Source organism: Bombina bombina, chromosome 3 (genome assembly GCF_027579735.1).
Source record: "Bombina bombina isolate aBomBom1 chromosome 3, aBomBom1.pri, whole genome shotgun sequence".
NCBI classification, from domain to species: Eukaryota; Metazoa; Chordata; class Amphibia; order Anura; family Bombinatoridae; genus Bombina; species Bombina bombina.
This window is the reverse complement of record NC_069501.1, coordinates 69654425-69670767: the sequence shown is the minus strand read 5'-3', so window position 1 is coordinate 69670767 and position 16343 is coordinate 69654425. Positions and strand designations below refer to the sequence as shown.

Below are 16343 nucleotides of genomic sequence, written 5' to 3'. Positions count from 1 at the left end.
TGACGGACGCCAGCCTACTGGGCTGGGGTGCAGTCTGGAATTCCTTGAAAGCACAGGGTTTGTGGACTTAGGAGGCGGCCTCCTACCGATAAATATTCTAGAATTAAGAGCGATATTCAATGCTCTTCAGACGTGGCCTCAGCTGGCTTCGGCCGGATTCATCCGATTTCAGTCGGACAACATCACGACTGTGACTTATAGCAATCATCAGGGGGAACAAGGAGTTCCTTGGCAATGGTGGAAGTTTCCAGGATAATCCGATGGGCAGAGACTCACTCACTCTTGCCATCTATCAGCGATCTATATCCCAGGGGTAGAAAACTGGGAGGCAGATTTTCTAAGTCGTCAGACTTTTCATCCGGGGGAGTGGGAACTCCATCCGGAGGGGTTTGCTCAACTGGTTCGGCTATGGGGCACACGAGAATTGGATCTGATGGCGTCTTGTCAGAACACCAAACTTCCTTGTTACGGATCCAAGTCCAGGGATCCTCAGGCAGTACTGATAGATGCTCTAGCAGTACCCTGGTCGTTCAACCTGGCTTATGTGTTTCCACCGTTCCCTCACCTTCCGCGTCTGATTGCCAGAATCAAACAGGAGAGAGCTTCAGTGATTTTGATAGCGCCTGCGTGGCCATGCAGGACTTGGTATGCAGACCTGGTGGACATGTCATCTCTGCCACTGCGACAGGACCTTCTGATTCAAGGTCCGTTCAAGCATCCAAATCTAATTTCTCTGCAACTGACTGCTTGGAGATTGAACGTTTGATTTTATCAAAGCGGGGTTTCTCTGAGTCGGTCATAGATACCTTGATTCAGGCTCGAAAGCCTGTCACCAGGAAAATCTATCATAAGATATGGCGTAAATATCTTTTTTGGTGCGAATCCAAAGGCTACTCGTGGAGTAAGATCAGGATTCCTAGGATTTTGTCCTTTCTTCAAGAAGGATTGGAGAAAGGATTGTCAGCTAGTTCCTTAAAAGGACAGATATCTGCTCTGTCTATTTTGTTGCACAAGCGTCTGGCAGATGTCCCAGACGTTCTGGCTTTTTGTCAGGCTTTAGTTAGAATCTAGCCTGTTTAAACCTGTTGCTCCGCCATGGTGTCTAAATTTAGTTCTTAGAGTTCTTCAGGGGGTTCCGTTTGAACCCATGCATTCCATAGATATTTAAAATTCTATCTTGGAATGTTCTGTTTCTAGTTGCTATCTCTTCAGCTCGAAGTTTCTGAATTATCTGCATTACAATGTGACTCGCCTTATCTTGTTTTCCATGCTGATAAGGTGGTTTTGCATACCAAACCTGGGTTCCTCCCTAAGGTGGTTACTAACAGGAATATCAATCAGGAGATTGTTGTTCCTTCTCTGTGTCCTAATCCTTCTTCTAAGAAGGAACGTTTATTGCACAACTTGGACGTGGTTCGTGCTTTGAAGTTCTATTTGCAGGCAACCAAAGATTTTCGTCAATCATCATCTTTGTTGTCTATTCTGGAAAACGTAGGGGTCAAAAGGCTACGGCTACCTCTCTCTTTCCTTTTGGCTGAAAAGCATCATCCATTTGGCTTATGAGACTGCTGGACAGCAGCCTCCTGAAAGAATTACTGCTCACTCTACTAGAGCGGTGGCTTCCACATGGGCTTTTAAAAATGATGCTTCTGTTGAATAGATTTGTAAGGCTACGACTTGGTCTTCGCTTCATACCTTTTCCAAATTTTCCAAATTTGATACTTTTGCTTCTTCTGAGGCTATTTTTGGGAGAGAGGTTTTGCAAGCAGTGGTGCCTTCCGTTTAGTTTCCTGTCTTGTCCCTCCCTTCATCCGTGTCCTAAAGCTTTGGTATTGGTATCCCACAAGTAAGGATGAATCCGTTGACTCGGTACATCTTGCATAAGAAAACAAAATTTATGCTTACCTGATAAATTTCTTTCTTTTGCGATGTACCGAGTCCCTGGCTCGCCATGTCTATTCAAGACGGATAGTATTTTTTATTGAAAACTTGGATCACCTCTGCACCTTATAGTTTCTCCTTTTTCTTCCTTGGCCTTCAGTCGAATGACTGGGGGGTGGAGTTAAGGGGGGAGCTATATAGACAGCTTTGCTGTGGTGCTCTCTTTGCCACTTCCTGTTAGGAAGGATAATATCCCACAAGTAAGGATGAATCCGTGGACTCGGTACATCGCAAAAGAAAGAAATTTATCAGGTAAGCATAAATTTTGTTTTCATTGATGAAACTTTACATTGCACCATATTTGTAGAAATAAATGAAAGCCGCTCTCCAGCCCGTCGCAAGCTTCTTCCTACGTCAACAATGATGATTCCGTCATCCTCCAATCACGGCTTCCCCCTGGGGACCCCGTGATTGGAGGAAGGCCGGAATTGTCATTTCTGATGTAGGAAGAGGCTTGCGACATGCGGGGGAAGCAGCGATCCGGCTTTCAAAACAGAGGTATTTCTACAAATATGGTGCAATGTAAAGTTTCATCAATGAAAGTGCCCCTATTTTTAATAGTATTTTTAAAAACCGGGCACTACTTGATGAAACTTTACATTCACTTTAATACCAAAAACCTGGTAGCTTCAAGGCTGGTAAAACTTGTTCTATGGTTACAACACTTATTTTCAAGTTCTCCGGGTAAAAAAATTGATACATTGATATAAAAAAGAATGAGGAAAAATTCTTGTTTTTATAAACATTCACAATTTTGTACCAAAAGATCTTCAGCTTCCAAAGAAACATTTTGTACACAGTTTAAAAATGTGGACATGGTAGGCCCTCGTCATATCAGGGTTTTTGTTTCTCTCAGAAGTTTTGTTTCTCCTTTATTATGCTATCTTGCAGCATCTATAAAGCTTCTGTAAGTTCCTTTATACTTTTTTTTTTTTAAAAAAATTTATGCATGTATTTTTATTGAGGTTGTGCGAATACATAAAGAAAAAAACAAAACAAAACGAATGCCATGTGACAACAATACAATCCAGTCAGTTAAATAATAAGCCATGAGACAAGGTAAATAAGAGTGACTGACAAAGATTGGAAAAGAGTGGGTTATTGAAACCTCTATTTTTTCATATTTGTTGCGTAATTGAGTGACTATTTAGCCGGCCACTTGTGGACCAAGTGATTAAGGAGAAGGGATGGAGTAGGATAGTCACTCTAAGGACCCAATGGAGCCTTAATGACATTGCCTAAGTGTGAAAATCAAGATATATGCCAAAATAAGGCAATATAGTTATAATGCTAAAATATAAACTTGTGTTGGGTTCGGATTAGAGTGATAAACGCCGCTTAAGATTTGTATTGGTGGGGGGGAGGGGGCGTAGTATGCGTTACATAGTTCACAGTAACTTCAGAACTGCAAAATTTAGATGAAAACTCAAGACCTATTCAAGTATGTAGTAACAATAGTGACAGTAACTATAACATCCTCTATACAGCTAATGCACCAGCAGTAACTATTCCCTCACATTAAACTAAAAGCTACATCTTGATCCTTACAAGTGTGTATGAGATTTGAGAGGGAAGCAGCTAAGTGCTATGTAAAGATCAGAGATTAATTTATGCGTAGTTTAGATTATTTTATCTGCAGCCTCATAAGAGCATTTACCAGAAAAAATGGTTAAGTAACCAACCACACAGTTTGACAGCTTATGTTGGAGTCTAGAAAGTTATCCCTTTGTTACCTTATCTCACGCCTATGAGTATAATATCAGGGCCAAATACTATATTTATGGCTGCTGTGCCTCAAATATCTGTAGTGAGAGACTAGTATATACCCATATGTATATATACCAACACATGGTACCGGGTTTCGAGGTAACTTGCCGTATTTATGTGCGAGGGTTGGGAGACATCCTATTAATAAAAACTAAATAGAAGGTAGGATGCCTGCGGGAAAGCATACAGTAACTAGTTGCACTCTACTAACCTCCTAGAGCCATTCAAACCATTAGGGGACACACCCCTGATACCTATTTTACAGATATGAGGGTATAAATTAATAGTGGCTATGGTCTATGTGTCCTCTAAATAAATAATACACTAGTGATATATATCCAACTAATTGCACTGAAATAGATAATGTAAACAACAAAAAATGTACAAAGCTAAATAACAAGATAACTTTCAAACTTTCACAAGCTGTCCCCCCTTTCTCTCGCGGGAACTATATATACACTCTAAATGAGAAACCTATGGCCCCTGTCTCAGAACATAGCCAATCGTCACCGGTGTCTTGTAAATACTTATGTGGTATCAGAATGGGACCGTACAGGACAATTACGGCAAGAGGCCGAAACATGTCGGACTGTTGCTTACGTGTGTTTATTTTTTAAGTGCTTTTGGTGCTTCCATGTTTTTTACCATAAGTGGATTACAATAAAGGATTTCAAGTTTTACTTCGCTCTGGACTTTTATTCTCAAGATTTTATATATATATATATATATATATATATATATATATATATATATATATATATATATATATATTTATATTAACAAATGATGCAAGTAACAAGTCTGAGCTGGCTCAAAACCACATATATCGGGGTTTTCTGACTCCTCTCATGACTTTAGATATCATTGCTCCATAAGAAAGAAGATCATATGCAAGTTTTAAAGGCCCATTAAAGTTCCTGTCCTAAATGGAGATGTGTAATATAGTAGCTAAGACTGTCTAGTCTGTCCCGGTCGCAGACAGCCGGACAGTTGTTCCATATGCTATATACAGTAATATAATGCCAGCAAGGGAATTGATGAAGCAACCTGAGGATATAACCTACAATGTCCTATTAGGATAGTGGTGATGACTAATGAGAAGTGTGAATAGTCAGAATTGTAGACACGCTATCCTGAACAGAGAAGTCATATCGGAGAGAGGCCATTTACATACATAAACTAGCTAATGTACCCCACATACACAGATATAAAATACATAAAAATTGTTGTTAGGTCCATATTAAACTATGCCTAGAAATAATTAGTGACATGGCATAAAAAGTGGGTATTAATATCCAGAGTGTCTATAACCCCAATAGTGCAGTATAAACAACATTGTGAATCATAGAAGGCAAACATAGTGAGAACACAATATACCATATAACATATCAAGTATCCAGTGTCGAGTCTTTATGTAAATGGATCTCAAAACCAAGTCTAAGTCTAGCCTACACCAGATTTAGGTGGATGTCTGGGAGGATCTCTGTGATACTGCTCCAGCATTAGTATACATAATCGGGGGAGATCTTTTGACACATAAGTGACCAACAGTCCGGGTGCTTCCTTTGCTAAGATTGGTGCGTTGCTCAAAGCTAGGGCAGGTGTAATTTTAGGATCGGAGTGGAACCCCGGCTTATGATTTCTTCCCTAGGACATATGTTGTAGCTCTATAGAAGTAGCGGAGGAAGGTTCAGCTGTAGGCTGGGATTTCACAACATCGCTACGTATCTTTATATGACTAGGTATGCCTGCCAGTCTAAGACACTCTTCTCTATGATCACCAGAGCTCCATCGTATGGCTCATGGACTGTTGGGACCACTGTTATCAGTGGATGCTGAACCCCTGTCGGAATCTCCTGGGCACAAGCCTGGTTGTGAGTGGAGATTTTTCTCAGTATGCTGTCTGACAGCTGCAGAAACTTGGTTGTGCAAAGTTGAAATCTTCTTTTTGAGGTCCCAAAAATGCGTCTCCATACTTGTCAATAGAGCCTCTATAGCTCTTTCAATTGCTGACATCACGAATGTGATCACTCTTGACGAGAGTACGCTGTGAACGGTTATTAAATGTCTTTTTATAGTATTTTAATACTACACTCTGCATAAACTGGCTCTAGTTATCTCCCTCTGAAAAAAGTGATAGCGAGTGCATAGAAAAGTCCAAAAGTATTGCCTTAATAGACTACACACTGCAAGTGCGTAGCCGACATCTCACTGTATATACAAGTCACTACACCATGTCCTATAGTTATCAAGCTGTGTTTCTGGCGAGTCTTCAGACTCACCAGAAACACAAGTTATGAAGCAGCGGTCTAAAGACTGCTGCTCCATAACCCTGTCAGTCTGCTCTGAGCAGGTGGACAGGAATCGCCGGAAATCAACCCTATCGAGTACGATCAGGTTGATTGACATCCCCTGCTGGCGGCCGACTGGCCGCGAGTCAGCAGGAGGCGGCATTGCACTAGCAGCTCTTGTGAGCTGCTGGAGCAATGTTAAATGCGGAGAGCGTATTGCTCTCCGCATTTAGCGAGGTCTTGCGGACCTGATCCGCACTGTCGGATCAGGTCCGCAAGACCTATGATAAATAGAGGCCCATGTCTCCAATAACCTATGCGAGGACAGCAGCTGAGCACCGGAGTCTGCTCTTTTGCATCTAATTACTATAAATTCTGAGGTCCGGGAGCTCAAGCTGTCAGACTATCTCCCAGTCTCCCAATAGTTTGTGAGTTAGTTACTAAGTCGGGTGACCACATGGGATAGGCCTACGTTGATGAGCGGCTCTCAGGACTCTGGAATCAAGTCGCTGCAGCGTGATCCCTTTCAATATAGTCTACCCTCATGTGTAGTTGGCTGTCACTTCATACTGCAGTCATTTGCAGATCGCCTAAGATGCTTATAAAACCGATCTTTATATATTCAGCGCAGAGCTCCAAGATCACACATCTATCTTGGAGCTCATTTAGGCTCCGCCCCCGTAGTTGCTGTATTTTTATAAAGGCTGATAATTATAAAGTTGGTTATTTTTAAGGTCTGTGCTTATACTTCTCACCACGAAGCCTCAATTAACGAGCTGTGGTCGCCTATATTATACATTCACTGTTGCTATCAATTCAATGTATTTGCATTAGCCAAGCAGCCACTTTTGTCATAATCTGCGTTGATAATTACCCACAAGAACTGTTATGGCTCTACAAAGTGTGCACTTTCTTTTTCTTTCTCTCTTTCTTAAAGTCAATCTGCCTAGTTCAGTGTTTGTTTTTTACATTTAATCACAATGTTGCTTGATATAAGTATTCTAATATTTCTTTTTTTACCAGGCCTTTTGCAGGCGCAGAATCTTTTAACACAACTACCTCAGCAAAGCCAAGCCAACCTCCTGCAGTCTCAGCCAAGCATCACCCTCACCTCACAGGTCAGCATTCTGAAGTGTTCTTTTTCTTCTCTATTGAAATAATGCTACATCACATTCCTAACAAATGTTCTATTGTTTCGGTTTGAGGCATGGCGTTGTGCATATTGCTCATCAAGCATTCTTTTTACATGCATTTTAGAAATTCCTGTAATTTTAAACGTCTGTGGTTCTCGTGTCCTTTAAAGGGATATGAAACCCAAAACATTTATTTTTTCTGATTTGGACAGGTCATTTAAAAAAAAGTCTCCATTATACTATTATCAAATTTGCTTTGTTCCCATGATATTCTTTAAGTAGATTGAAACAACAAGAAAAAAGGTGCTCCAATGGCACAATATCTCTGATATTCAGATTCCCTTTTTAAGTAATTCCCCAAACATAGGATCCTCACAAGTCAAAACAATTTTTTTTTTATATATTTCCAAGTGACTTGGAAGTGTTTTTATATTGTGATTACAAATCCTGGATGGTGTTTTTCTACAATATATCACTGTGGGAAACGCTATGGTCTGGAGGCAGTGGCCATATAGTTTCTGATTACTAGAGACCTAGAGGTGAGCTAGCTGGGGAGCTCTAGAATCACTCAGACTGATATGCACTTTGTGATAAGTGCATTAGACTTGTGAGTATCCTTTGTTTGTGGAATCACTTAAGAGGGGAATCTGAATATCAGAGATATGGCGCCATTGGAGCGCCTTTTTTACTTGTTGTTTAAGTGTATTTGGTATGTATTTCTTTCCTAAGATATGGTGAGTCCACGACATCATCAATTACTGTTGGGACTATCACTCCTGGCCAGCAGAAGGAGGCAAAGAGCACCAATGATAAACTGTTAAGTATCACTTCCCTTCCCACAAACCCCAGTCATTCTCTTTGCCTTCGGTGCAAGGAGGAGGTGACATTGTTTATTAGCTTTTCTGTCTGTTGTTAGCCAGCTACAACTTTTGGAACAGGGGTATTAGAGGATCACTTTCATAAGAAATATTTAAAGAGACACTAATCCTTAAATATACAATAGAGTTAATCGAGCTTGAGTCCTGCTCCTATGAAATAAGTGTATGTTATGCCCTAAATCTTTGACTGTAAAAATTAAGTTATGTTTCTCTTAAGTGTGTTCAGTCCACGGATCATCCATTACTTATGGAATATATTCTCTCCCTAACAGGAAATTGCAAGAGGATCACCCAAGCAGAGCTGCTACATAGCTCCTCCCCTCACATGTCATATTCAGTCATTCTCTTGCAACTTAACAGATAGGACGTTGTGAGAGGGCTATGGTGTTTTTTATACTTAGTTTATTCTTCAATCAAAAGTTTGTTCTTTTAAAATGACACCGGAGTGTGTTGTTTATTCTCAGGCAGTATTTGGAAGAAGAATCTGCCTGCGTTTTCTATGATCTTAGCGGCAGTAACTAAGATCCACTGGCTGTTCTCGCATATTCTGAGGAGTGAGGTAACTTTCAGAAGGGAATGGCGTGCGGGAAACCCTGCAAACAAGGTATGTGCAGTAGATTATTTTTCTAAGGAATGGAATTGACTAAGAAAATACTGCTGATACCGATGTAATGTAAGTAAGAGCCTTTAATACAGTGAGAGCGACTGTTAGCAGGCTGTTTTAAATATATACAGTAAAGTAATTTTCTAAGGAATGGAATTTGACTGAGAAAATGCTATTAATACTGAAGTGATGTTATAAGCCTTTAATGCAGTAGGATGACTGTCAGGCTTATCTATAGAGATACATGCTCCTTAAGAAAGGGATGTTTAAAACGATTTTGCTGGCATGTTTAATCGTTTGTGAGGTACATTGGTGATAAAACTTGTTGGGGCATAAAATTTTTCCACATGGCTGATAATATTTCTGCATAGAAACAGTTAACTGAAACTCCCAATATTGTAATATTGAGTAGGAGGGGCCTATTTTAGCGCTCTTTTGACGCAGTAAAAATTTAGGCTCTGTCTTCCTGCTTCATTCTGCTTGACACTGATCGTCTCCAGACAGCTTAAGGGACTTCAAAAGTCATTTTGAGGGAGGTAATCAGTCACAGCAGACCTGTGACAGTGGTTTTTTGACTGTATTAAAAAACGTTTTTTGCTTATAAAAACCGTTTGGGTTTTAAGGGGTTAATCATCCATTTGCAAGTGGGTGCAATGCTCTGCTAACTTAATACATTTACTGTAAAAATTTAATTGCCATAACTGATTTGGTTCATTGTTATTTCAACTGTGACAGTTTTCTGTGCTTCTTAAAGGCACAGTAGCGTTTTTCTTTATTACTTGTAAAATTATTTACAGTGTTTTCCAAGTCTGCTAGTCTTATTGCTAGTCTGTTTAAACATGTCTAACACAGATGAATCTGTTTGTTCACTATGTTTAAAGGCCACTGTGGAGCCCCACAGAAATTTGTGTACCAAATGTATTGATTTCACTTTAAATAATAAAGGTCAGTCTTTATTTATAAAGGAATTATCACCAGACAACGAGGGGGAAGTTATGCCGTCTAACTCCCCTCACATGTCAGTACCTTCGCCTCCCGCTCAGGAGGCGCGTGATATTGTGGCGCCAAGTGCATCAGGGACGGCCATACAAATCACATTACAAGACATGGCTAATATTATGAATAATACCCTGACAGAAGTATTATCTAAATTGCCAGAATTAAGAGGCAAGCGCGACCGCTCTGGGGTAAGAATAGAGCGCGCTGGTGTTTCGAGAGCCATGTCCGATACTGCGTCACAGTTTGCAGAACATGAGGACGGAGAGCTTCATTCTGTAGGTGACGGATCTGATCCAGGGAAACCGGATTCAGAGATCTCTAATTTTAAATTTAAGCTTGAGAACCTCCGTGTACTGCTAGGGGAGGTTTTAGCTGCTCTGAATGACTAACACAGTTGCGATTCCAGAGAAATTATGTAGGCTGGATAGATACTATGCAGTACCGGTGTGTACCGACGTTTTTCCTATACCTAAAAGGCTTACAGAAATTATTAGCAAGGAGTGGGATAGACCTGGTGTGCCCTTTTCCCCTCCTCCTATATTTAGAAAAATCTTTCCAATTGACGCCACTACACGGGACTTATGGCAGATGGTCCCTAAGGTGGAGGGAGCAGTTTCTACTTTAGCTAAGCATACCACTATCCCGGTGGAAGATAGTTGTGCTTTTTCGGATCCAATGGATAAAAAATTGGAGGGTTACCTTAAGAAAATGTTTGTTCAACAAGGTTTTATCTTACAGCCCCTTGCATGCATTGCGCCTGTCACTGCTGCTGCGGCATTTTGGTTTGAGTCTCTAGAAGAGGCCATTCACTCAGCCCCATTGGATGAAATTATGGACAAGCTTAAAGCACTTAAGCTAGCTAATGCATTTGTTTCTGATGCCATTGTACATCTAACTAAACTAACAGCTAAGAATTCCGGTTTTGCCATTCAAGCGCGCAGAGCGTTATGGCTTAAATCCTGGTCAGCTGATGTGACTTCTAAATCTAAATTACTTAATATTCCTTTCAAGGGGCAAACCTTATTCTGGCCCGGCTTGAAAGAAATTATCGCTGACATTACGGGAGGTAAGGGTCATACCCTTCCTCAGGACAAGGCCAAATCAAAGGCCAAACAGTCTAATTTTCGTGCCTTTCGAAACTTCAAGGCAGGAGCAACGTCAACTTCCTCCGCCCCAAAACAGGAAGGAACCGTTGCTCGTTACAGATAGGCCTGGAAAACTAACCAGTCCTGGAACAAGGGCAAGCAGGCCAGAAAACCTGCTACTGCTCCTAAGACAGCATGAAGGGATGGCCCCCTATCCGGAAACGGATCTAGTGGGGGGCAGACTTTCTCTCTTCGCCCAGGCGTGGGCAAGAGATGTCCAGGATCCCTGGGCGTTGGAGATCATATCTCAGGGATATCTTCTGGACTTCAAGGCTTCTCCTCCTCTAGGGAGATTTCATCTTTCAAGGTTATCAGAAAACCAAATAAAGAAAGAGGCATTCCTATGTTGCGTACAAGACCACCTAGTTCCGCGGACGGAACAAGGACAGGGATTTTATTCAAATCTGTTCGTGGTTCCCAAGAAAGAGGGTACCTTCAGGCCAATTTTGGACCTAAAGATTTTAAACAAATTCCTAAGAGTTCCATCATTCAAAATGGAAACTATTCGGACTATCCTACCCATGATCCAAGAGGGTCAGTACATGACCACGGTGGATTTAAAGGATGCCTACCTTCACATACCGATTCACAAAGATCATCATCGGTTCCTAAGATTTGCCTTCCTAGACGGGCATTACCAGTTTGTAGCTCTTCCCTTCGGGTTGGCTACGGCCCCGAGAATCTTTACAAAGGTGCTGGGCTCTCTTCTGGCGGTTCTAAGACCGCGAGGCATAGCGGTGGCTCCGTATCTAGACAACATCCTGATACAGGCGACAAGCTTGCAAATTGCCAAGTCTCATACAGAGATAGTTCTGGCATTTCTAAGGACGCATGGGTGGAAGGTGAACGTGGAAAAGAGTTCTCTATCACCACTCACAAGAGTCTCCTTCCTAGGGACTCTGATAGATTCTGTAAAAATGAAAATTTACCTGACGGAGGCCAGGTTATCAAAACTCTAACATGCTTGCCGGGTCCTTCATTCCATTCCACGCCCATCAGTGGCTCAGTGCATGGAAGTAATCGGCTTAATGGTAGCGGCAATGGACATAGTGCCATTTGCGCGCCTGCATCTCAGACCGCTGCAATTGTGCATGCTAAGTCAGTGGAATGGGGATTACTCAGATTTGTCCCCTCTACTAAATCTGGATCAAGAGACCAGAGATTCTCTTCTCTGGTGGTTATCTCGGGTCCATCTGTCCAGGGGCATGACTTTTCGCAGGCCAGACTGGACGATTGTAACAACAGATGCCAGCCTCCTAGGCTGGGGCGCAGTCTGGAATTCCCTAAAGGCTCAGGGATCCTGGACTCAGGAGGAGAAACTCCTCCCAATAAATATTCTGGAGCTAAGGGCAATATTCAACGCTCTTCTAGCTTGGCCTCAGCTAGCAACACTGAGGTTCATCAGATTTCAGTCGGACAACATCACGACTGTGGCTTATATCAACCATCAAGGGGAACCAGGAGCTCCCTAGCGATGGTGGAAGTCTCAAAGATAATTCGCTGGGCAGAGTCTCACTCTTGCCACTTGTCAGCGATCCACATCCCAGGAGTGGAGAACTGGGAGGCGGACTTTCTAAGTCGTCAGACTTTTCATCCGGGGGAGTGGGAACTCCATCCGGAGGTATTTGCTCAACTGGTCCATCGTTGGGGCAAACCAGATCTGGATCTCATGGCGTCTCGCCAGAATGCCAAACTTCCTCTTTACGGTTCGAGGTCCAGGGACCCGGGAGCGAAGCTGATAGATGCTCTAGCAGCTCCTTGGTTTTTCAACATGGCTTATGTGTTTCCACCGTTTCCTATGCTCCCCCGACTGATCGCCAAGATCAAACAGGAGAGAGCATCGGTGATTCTGATAGTGCCTGCGTGGCCACGCAGGACCTGGTATGCAGACCTAGTGGTCATGTCTTCCTGTCCTCCATGGACTCTACCTTTGAGGAAAGACCTTCTAAAACAGGGTCCTTTCAATCATCCAAATCTAATTTCTCTGAGACTGACTAAGTGGAGATTGAACGCTTGATCCTATCAAAGCGCGGCTTCTCCGAGTCAGTTATTGATACTTTGATACAGGCACGAAAGCCTGTTACCAGAAAAATCTACCATAAGATATGGCGTAAATACCTGTATTGGTGCGAATCCAAGGGTTACTCATGGAGTAAGGTTAGGATTCCAAAGATATTGTCTTTTCTCCAAGAGGGTTTGGAAAAAGGCTTATCAACTAGTTCTTTAAAAGGACAGATTTCTGCTCTGTCTATTCTTTTGCACAAGCGTCTGGCAGAAGTTCCAGATGTCCAGGCTTTTTGTCAGGCTTTGGCTAGGATTAAGCCTGTGTTTAAAACTGTTGCTCCTCCGTGGAGCTTAAACTTGGTTCTTAAAGTTCTTCAAGGAGTACCGTTTGAACCCCTTCATTCCATTGATATTAAACTTTTATCTTGGAAAGTTCTGTTTTTGATGGCTATCTCCTCGGCTCGAAGAGTCTCTGAGTTATCCGCCTTACATTGTGATTCTCCTTATCTGATTTTCCATTCAGACAAGGTAGTTTTGCGTACTAAACCTGGGTTTCTAACAGGAATATCAATCAGGAGATTGTTGTTCCATCATTATGTCCTAATCCTTCTTCAAAGAAGGAACGACTTTTGCATAATCTGGACGTAGTCCGTGCCCTGAAATTCTATTTGCAGGCAACTAAAGATTTTCGTCAAACTTCTTCCCTGTTTGTCGTTTACTCTGGACAAGAGGAGAGGTCAAAAAGCTTCGGCAACCTCTCTCTCCTTTTGGCTTCGTAGCATAATACGTTTAGCCTATGAGACTGCTGGACAGCAGCCCCCTGAAAGAATTACAGCTCATTCCACTAGAGCTGTGGCTTCCACCTGGGCCTTTAAGAATGAGGCCTCTGTTGAACAGATTTGCAAGGCTGCGACTTGGTCTTCGCTTCACTTTTTCGAAATTTTACAAATTTGACACTTTTGCTTCTTCGGAGGCTGTTTTTGGGAGAAAGGTTCTACAGGCAGTGGTTCCTTCAGTTTAAGTGCCTGCCTTGACCCTCCCATCATCCGTGTACTTGGCTTTGGTATTGGTATCCCATAAGTAATGGATGATCCGTGGACTGAACACACTTAACAAGAGAAAACATAATTTATGCTTACCTGATAAATTTATTTCTCTTGTAGTGTGTTCAGTCCACAGCCCGCCCTGTCTTTTAAGGCAGATCTAAATTTTATTTATAACTTCAGTCACCACTGCACCCTATGGTTCCTCCTTTCTCGTCTTGTTTTGGTCGAATGACTGAATATGACATGTGAGGGGAGGAGCTATGTAGCAGCTCTGCTTGGGTGATCCTCTTGCAATTTCCTGTTAGGGAGAGAATATATTCCATAAGTAATGGATGATCCGTGGACTGAACACACTACAAGAGAAATAAATTTATCAGGTAAGCATAAATTATGTTTTTTTTATAGCCTTATGTGTCTCAGGATGATGCTGTTTAGGCATTGCCACAACTTTTTCCTTATGCGTCCCAAGCCTCAATTACCACAGATATAGTGCCCTGCTTTCATTCTTAATATGGGAAGAGTCCACAGCTGCATTCCTTACTTGTGGGAAACACTGAACCTGGCCACCAGGAGGAGGCAAAGACACCCCAGCCAAAAGCCCAAATACCTCCCCCACTTCCTCATAACCCCAGTCATTCTTTGCCTATCGTCACAGGAGGTTGGCATAGAAGTGTTAGAAGATTTTGGAGTAGTCTCTTATGGAGGGGTACTCTTCGTGATGGGACTGGAGTTTTAAGTAGTCCTGTCAGCCTCTCAGGGAGAGTCTTTCTGCGAAACCATCCCCACCCATATTAACAGCTCCATAAGCAATCAGCGTTGACGAGTTTCGCTGCCTGCTTTCTTCACTCAAGTCCATGTCCGAAGCAACGCTACTATCTGTCAAACTTGAAGGACCGTGTTACTGTTCCACGGCAAAGAGTCTGGTAAGAAAGTTTCATTTTCTTTTGCATGATGTACCGAGTCCACGGATTCTTCCTTGTGGGATATTCTACTTCCTAACAGGAAGTGGCAAAGAGAGCACCACAGCAGAGCTGCCTATATAGCTCCCCCCTTAACTCCACCCCCCAGTCATTCTCTTTGCCGGCTCTAAGCAGGAAGGGTAAAGTGAAAGAGGTGTTAAGCTGTTAGTTTAATTTTAACTACAATCAAGAGTTTATTTTTAAATGTTACCGGTGTTGTACTATTTACTCTCAGGCAGGACATAGATGAAGATTTCTGCCTGGAGGATTATGATCTTAGCATTTGTAAATAAGGTCCACTGCTGTTCCCACGGTAGCTGAGGAGTACAGGAAAACTTCAGTGTGAGGAACGGTTTCTTGCTATGCAGCAATGAGGTATGTTCAGTCATTTTTTCTGCAGAGACTGTGTTAACTCAGAAAGGCTGACGGTATCCCCATTAGGGGAAGGGGAAGCAGTAATCCTAGCATGTAAGAGGCTTTACTAGCTTGCATGAAGGGCTAAGTTTTTTGGGCACTTAGTTTGTTTATTAGAAAGTGCCAAACGTTTGTGTGTTCTGGGAGTAATGTTGTTTATGGGAACCTTTGCTTGAGGGGTCATTTGGCTTATTTAGGGTTGTTATAACCCACATGGTTTTCAAACATAGTTTGCTAGATTTGTGTAGGCCCCAGCAAGATCGAGTGAGGTGGGCGGGGCCTATTTTCACGCCTCAGTTGCGCACTTAGTAATTCAGACAAGCAGCAAGCAACTTCTCCTGAGCTCCTGATAGTCTTCTGAGGGCCTATTCGAAGCTTTAACCCCAGATTATTGTTCCTAAGAGCAGGTAGGGCCATAGCAGAGGATTTCGGACATTGTTACTAAGGAGTGGGATAGACCAGGTATTCTGTTCGCTCCCCCTCCTGTTTTTAAGAAAATGTTCCCTATTTCTGACACCATAAAGGACTCATGGCAGACGGTCCCTAAGGTGGAGGGAGCTATTTCTACTCTGGCTAAGCTCACAACTATACCTATTGAAGACAGTTGTGCTTTCATTGATCCTATGGATAAAAAATTAGAGGGTCTCCTAAAGAAAATTTTTGGTCATCAAGGTTTTCTTCTTCAACCTATAGCATGCATTGTTCCTGTTACCACTGCAGCTGCCTTTTGGTTTGAGGCTCTAGAAGAGGCTCTTCAGATGGAGACCCCACTAGATGATATTTTGGACAGAATTAAGGCTTTTAAATTGGCTAATTTTTATTACAGACGCCGCTTTTCATCTTGCTAAGTTAGCGGCAAAGATTTCAGGTTTTGCCATTTTAGCGTGTAGAGCGTTATGGCTTAAGTCCTGGTCAGCTGATGTGTCATCTAAATCTAAGCTTTTGTCCATCCCTTTCAAAGGTAAGACCTTATACGGGCCTGCACTGAAAGATCATTTCAGACATTACTGGAGGGAAGGGTCATACCCTCCCTCAGGATAAGTCAAATAAGACAAGGACCAAACAAAATAATTTTCGTTCCTTTCGAAACTTCAAGGGTGGTCCCTCTTCCTCTGCTGCAAAGCAAGAGGGGAATTTTGCTCAATCCAAGCAAACCTGGAGA

The 16343-nt window shown here is 42.3% G+C and overlaps 1 protein-coding gene across 1 annotated transcript in view; it reads left to right on the top strand.

Moving 5' to 3' along the window:
• Positions 1-16343, top strand: part of POU2F1 (POU class 2 homeobox 1) — a 215046-nt gene that overhangs the window by 12182 nt on the left and 186521 nt on the right. The window contains exon 3 of the mRNA XM_053705861.1: positions 7023-7117. Coding sequence (XP_053561836.1) covers positions 7023-7117 — 95 coding nt within the window. The remainder of the gene's footprint in view (positions 1-7022; positions 7118-16343) is intronic.